We start from the raw sequence: 6380 nt of genomic DNA on the forward strand, positions 1-6380 counted from the left end.
ATTGCAGTGTAAAAATAAAGCAGCCAGTATTTACCCTGCACAGAAACAATATAACCCACCCGAATCTAACTCTCTCTGCACATGTTACATCCGCCACACCTGCAGTGCACATGGTTTTGCCCATTAGAGAAGGATTTTGCTGCTGTGATCAGGTCTGACTTAGGCCCTGTGTCTGCTATCAGCAAATGTAAAGGACAGAGCTAGTTTAGATGTTTTATTTCCTTGACCCCAGTAGTGCCCCCAACGCTGTGTAACTACGCAGGGTGTGTGCTGACTGGTGTACGGCAGATAATTTCACACTTCTAAAGCGAGCGTCAGACCTTCCGTCATTTCTCAGTGCTAAGAAATCGTTTCTTTTTCCCAGTTCGAGATTGTGCCGGAGGATGATCCTCAGAATTCCATTATTTCCGTCTCGGCCGCTGAATGTCACGCCACCCTTCTGAAAAACATTGCCGCTGTCCGGTGAGTGGGACCTTACCTCTTTACGTGCAGGACTATTGGGAGACACAGCCAACCTGGGATATAGGTCCTTCCACCTGCACGTTTGCCTTTACGAGCTCCTCAATTCTCCAGGAATGTCCCTGAACTCATTGGTGGACTGCTGGAGGAGAGATGGTAAATCGCCAGAAAGGCAGCAGTGCTTTACTGCTGTGTTTCCAGATTAGCCATGTAACATAAAGGGTTTTTACTGAGGATAGGTGGCCGTGTGTCTTAGTTTAGTCTCTTGCCATGAAGATACCCCTGCAGTGACACGACTGGTTATTGGGTCTTCTGCAAAGTACAATCTACTGTGCCTCAATCAGGGTTACAAGTCCAGTAACATACATCGGTCAGCGTATCGCTAAACCGTAGCAGAGATAACCGTGACGCTCTGGTGGATTGAAGCCTATGTTCTCTCTCTCAATAAGCACGTCTCACAGCCGACAGGAAGGAGTGTGGACGTCCCAGGCCCTGAAGGGATAGGCCCAAATGTCTGGAATGCCCTTCCTGAGGCTTTTCCACTTGCTGGCTAATAGATGGTGACATAACTCTCGCTGACGCTGGAGCCTCGCAGCAGAAACGCGCAGTTTCCCTGCTCCGACCTCCACTCTGCTGATAATATGGACTGTGTCTGCAGATCAGGCGTATCTTCCCCGGTATACACCGACAAGACTAAGGTCATCCCAGCATTCTCCCAGCTGGCAGGAGGTTCAGTTGTTTTCAGGATCGTCAAATTCAGGGGGAGATGTATCAACCCTTGGAGAGAGAGAAACTACCAACCAATCGGCTCCTAATTGTCATTTTTCAAACACACGGCGGGATGTAATTGAGTCCGAAATCGCAGGAGGTGCGAGATGTCGGCCAATCACGTTTTTTTTAAAGGGGCAGACACTAACAAGGCAAAACCATGCCCTGTAAGTAATTACCCATTAAAAAAACGTCCAAGGTCGGCCGACATCTCACTGAGGGTCGGTAAAATGACTGTTAAAAGCTGTTTGCCAACTGGAGGGGGGCGCAGTATTCGGGCCAGAGGAGCCGCGACCGAGCGGGGAACAGCAGAGAGGCGGCAGGACTGAGCGGGTCCATCATACTAGTAATATAACAAAATAATATCAAGACTTTAATCACAGCTGATCACCTAACAGTATCTCTCCTGCTATGTGTCTCTCCTGCCCGTACCGTAATACGGTTTTTCTTCTCTTTCCCAGAGGACAACGGGTCACATCTCCGGAAAACGCCGGTGCCTATTTCTTCGGCTTCTCACACCCCACTATTCAGCATTTAATACAAAGCTGCCCTGGGGCCCGCAAATGTGCAAGGTGAGCTTTACCATCACTGGGGTACATGGACAGAAGAATCCCTTACCCTAACATTTGTCTGTAGGCCTCATACAATGCGCAAGTGTTCCCCAGTACAGCGTCCCTTTTATATTTCAGCTACGAGTGGGTGAAGTTTGAAGTATGGAAGCCGGGTGACGGTCCCGTTCCACAGGAGCTGTCTGAGAATAGCGCCTCAATAAACTTTGAGGCTTTCCAAAGACAGTCGTTTGATGGGATTAAACCAGACAATGTGCTAGCAGGTAGGTAGCGTCATCAACTGTTGGGGGGATTTCCATACAAATCCAGCCATTGGGGGTAATTCAGACCTGATCGTAGCAGCAAATTTGTTAGCAGTTGGGCAAAACCATGTGCACTGCAGGTGGGGCAGATGTAACGTGCAGAGAGAGTAGATTTGGGTGGGTTATTTTGTTTCTGTGCAGGGTAAATACTGGCTGCTTTATTTTTACACTGCAATTTAGACTTCAGTTTGAACACACCCCACCCAAATCTAACTCTCTCTGCACATGTTACATCTGCCCCACCTGCACTGCACATGGTTTTGCCCAGCTGCTAGCAAATTTGCTGCTAAGATCAACTCTGAATTACCCCTATGTCCAGATTTCTGCGTTTCGGAGTTCATGATAACTGTGAAATGTTCTTTATCCCCAGGAACGCTGGATCTCCTGGAAATCCAGGCCTCACACGATTATATCTCCACGTACCAGGAAATGTTTCTGTCTCCCTCCCAGCATCTGAAATCCTCCTCTAACCACTACAGTCCGTCAGAGTCTCCAGAGTGAGGATGCACGACGCGTTTCGCTTCTCTCGTTTTATTTGTGTACCTCTCATATCTCTATATTTATTTACAATAAACCCACGTGTCTCACACTTCTCCACGTTTTTATGACATTTGGCGTATTACTATGCCGTGTGTTGTGTCAGTGCTTTCCTAAAATCAACAGGTAGCAGCATATTTTAGGATTGTGGCAATTTGTACACGTAGTCAGCCTCGGATAGTCTGTCACTCCTGATATGAGCGCAGTATATTAAAACTGACAGCACTGCTCCAAAATAACACTTGTAAGTGGGCGACTTAATATGAGGACAGTACGGAAGTTCTATTGTCCATCCAGATTTACTACTCAGCGCCGTGGAGAGAGATAAAGTAGCAGCCAATTCACTCCTAAATGCCATGTTACAGGCTGTACTTTATCTCTCTCCACTGTAGCTCTATTCAAGGCTTAGTACATCTGCCCCATCATTTTATTTTATTTTTTATACGTCACTGAAATGTCATGTATGTATTATAATAAGAATTTACTCACCGGTAATTCTATTTCTCGTAGTCCGTAGTGGATGCTGGGAACTCCGTAAGGACCATGGGGAATAGCGGGCTCCGAAGGAGGCTGGGCACTCTAGAAAGATCTTAGACTACCTGGTGTGCACTGGCTCCTCCCACTATGACCCTCCTCCAAGCCTCAGTTAGGACACCGTGCCCGGACGAGCGTACACAATAAGGAAGGATTTTGAATCCCGGGTAAGACTCATACCAGCCACACCAATCACACCGTATAACTCGTGATATGAAACCCAGTTAACAGTATGAAACAACCGAGCCTCTCAACAGATGGCTCAACAATAACCCGATTTAGTTAACAATAACTACGTACAAGTATTGCAGATACACCGCACTTGGGACGGGCGCCCAGCATCCACTACGGACTACGAGAAATAGAATTACCGGTGAGTAAATTCTTATTTTCTCTGACGTCCTAGTGGATGCTGGGAACTCCGTAAGGACCATGGGGATTATACCAAAGCTCCCAAACGGGCGGGAGAGTGCGGATGACTCTGCAACACCGAATGAGAGAACTCCAGGTCCTCCTCAGCCAGGGTATCCAATTTATAGAATTTTGCAAACGTGTTTGCCCCTGACCAAGTAGCAGCTCGGCAAAGCTGTAAAGCCGAGACCCCTCGGGCAGCCGCCCAAGATGAGCCCCCCTTCCTTGTGGAATGGGCATTGACAGATTTTGGCTGTGGCAGGCCTGCCACAGAATGTGCAAGCTGAATTGTACTACAAATCCAACGAGCAATAGTCTGCTTAGAAGCAGGAGCACCCAGCTTGTTGGGTGCATATAGGATAAACAGCGAGTCAGATTTTCTGACTCCAGCCGTCCTGGAAACATATATTTTCAGGGCCCTGACCACGTCTAACAACTTGGAGTCCTCCAAGTCCCTAGTAGCCGCAGGCACCACAATAGGCTGGTTCAGGTGAAACGCTGACACCACCTTAGGGAGAAACTGGGGACGAGTCCTCAATTCTGCCCTATCCATATGGAAAATCAGATAAGGACTTTTACAGGACAAAGCCGCCAATTCTGATACTCGCCTGGCCGAAGCCAAGGCCAATAACATGACCACCTTCCACGTGAGATATTTCAGATCCACGGTTTTTAGTGGTACAAACCAATGTGATTTTAAGAAACTCAACACCACGTTGAGATCCCAAGGTGCCACAGGGGGCACAAACGGGGGCTGAATATGCAGCACTCCCTTTACAAAAATCTGAACTTCAGGTACTGAAGCTAGTTCTTTTTGAAAGAAAATCGACAGAGCCGAGATCTGTACCTTAATGGAGCCCAGTTTTAGGCCCTTATTCACTCCTGCTTGCAGGAAATGCAGAAATCGACCTAGTTGAAATTCCTCTGTTGGGGCCTTTTCGGCCTCACACCATGCAACATACTTCCGCCATATGCGGTGATAATGATTTGCTGTAACCTCTTTCCTAGCTTTAATAAGCGTAGGAATGACTTCCTCCGGAATGCCCTTTTCCTTCAGGATCCGGCGTTCAACCGCCATGCCGTCAAACGCAGCCGCGGTAAGTTTTGGAACAGACAGGGCCCCTGCTGCCGCAGGTCCTGTCTGAGCAGCAGAGGCCATGGGTCCTCTGATATAATTTTTTGAAGTTCTGGGTACCAAGCTCTTCTTGGCCAATCCGGAACCACGAGTATCGTTCTTACTCCTCGCCTTCTTATTATTATTCTCAATACCTTTGGTATGAGGGGCAGAGGAGGGAACACATAAAACGACTGGTACAGCACTGTGTTACCAGAGCGTCCACAACTATCGCCTGAGGGTCCCTTGACCTGGCGCAATATCTTTTATAGCTTTTTGTTGAGGCGGGACGCCATCATGTCCACCTGTGGCCTTTCCCAAAGGTGTACAATCCTTTGGAAGACTTCTGGATGAAGTCCCCACTCTCCCGGGTGGAGGTCGTGTCTGCTGAGAAGATCAGCTTCCCAGTTGTCCACTCCGGGAATGAACACTGTTGACAGTGCTAACACATGATTTTCCGTCCATCGGAGAATCCTTGTGGCTTTTGCCATCGCCATCCTGCTTCTTGTGTCGCCCTGTTGGTTTACATGGGCGACCGCCGTGATGTTGTCTGATTGGATCAGTACCGGCTGGTTTTGAAGCAGAGGCCTTGCCTGTGTAGAGAAGTCACCTGACTTGACCAAAGTCCTTGGAATTTTCTTCCCTGTGTGACTGCCCCCAGCCTCAAAGGCTGGCCTCCATGGTCACTAGGACCTAGTCCAGTATGTCGAACCTGCGGCCCTCCTTAAGATGGGCACTCTGCAGCCACCATTTTAGAGATACCCTGGTCCTTGGAGACAGGGTTATCAGCCGATGCATTTGAAGATGCGATCCGGACCACTTGTCCAACAGGTCCCACTGAAAAGTTCTTGCATGGAACCTGCCGAATGGGATTGCTTCGTAGGAAGCTACCCTTTTTCCCAGGATTCGCGTGCAATGATGCACCGATACCTGTTTTGGCTTCAGGAGGTCTCTGACTAGAGATGACAGCTCCTTGGCTTTCTCCTCCCGGAGAAACACTTATTTCTGGTCTGTGTCCAGAACCATCCCCAGGAACAGTAGACGTGTCATAGGAACCAGCTGTGACTTTGGACTGTTTAGAATCCAACTCTGCTGTTGTAGCACTTTCCAAAATAGTGCTGCCCCGACTAGCAACTGCTCCTTGGACCTCGCCCTTATAAGGAGATTGTCCAAGTACGGGATAATTAAAACTCCCTTTTTTCGAAGGAGTATCATCATTTCGGCCATTACCCCGGTAAACACCCTCGGTGCCTTGTACAGTCCTGTCTGGACTTGGTAATGGTAATCCTGTACCACAAATCTGAGGTACTTCTGGCGAGGATGGTAAATGGGGACATGCAGGTAAGCATCCTTGATGTCCTGGGATACCATGTAATCCCCCTCGTCCAGGCTTGCAGTAACCGCCCCGAGCGATTCCATCTTGAACTTGAATTTTTTTATGTATGTGTTCAAGGATTTTAATATAAATGGGTCACACCGAACCATGCGGTTTCGGTACCCCAACCCGTGTAGAATAGTAACCCCGTCCTTGTTGAAGTAGGGGCACTTGAGTATTACCTGTTGGGAATACTGCTTATTAATTGCCTTTAGTACAGCCTCCCTGCCTGAGGGAGTTGTCGGCAAGCCATAATCTAGGAAACGGCGGGGGGGAGACATCTCGAATTCCAGCTTGTACCCCTGACATAC

The 6380-nt window shown here is 48.4% G+C and overlaps 1 protein-coding gene across 1 annotated transcript in view; it reads left to right on the plus strand.

The window, feature by feature from the left end:
• Nucleotides 1-2687, plus strand: part of TBRG1 (transforming growth factor beta regulator 1) — a 45937-nt gene extending 43250 nt beyond the window's left edge. The window contains exons 7-10 of the mRNA XM_063943731.1: nucleotides 365-462; nucleotides 1689-1799; nucleotides 1917-2059; nucleotides 2469-2687. Coding sequence (XP_063799801.1) covers nucleotides 365-462; nucleotides 1689-1799; nucleotides 1917-2059; nucleotides 2469-2599 — 483 coding nt within the window. The 3' untranslated portion in view covers nucleotides 2600-2687. The remainder of the gene's footprint in view (nucleotides 1-364; nucleotides 463-1688; nucleotides 1800-1916; nucleotides 2060-2468) is intronic.
• The last annotated feature ends 3693 nt before the right edge of the window (nucleotides 2688-6380 follow it).

The sequence above is a fragment of the Pseudophryne corroboree genome, chromosome 10 (genome assembly GCF_028390025.1).
Source record: "Pseudophryne corroboree isolate aPseCor3 chromosome 10, aPseCor3.hap2, whole genome shotgun sequence".
Classification (NCBI taxonomy): Eukaryota; Metazoa; Chordata; class Amphibia; order Anura; family Myobatrachidae; genus Pseudophryne; species Pseudophryne corroboree.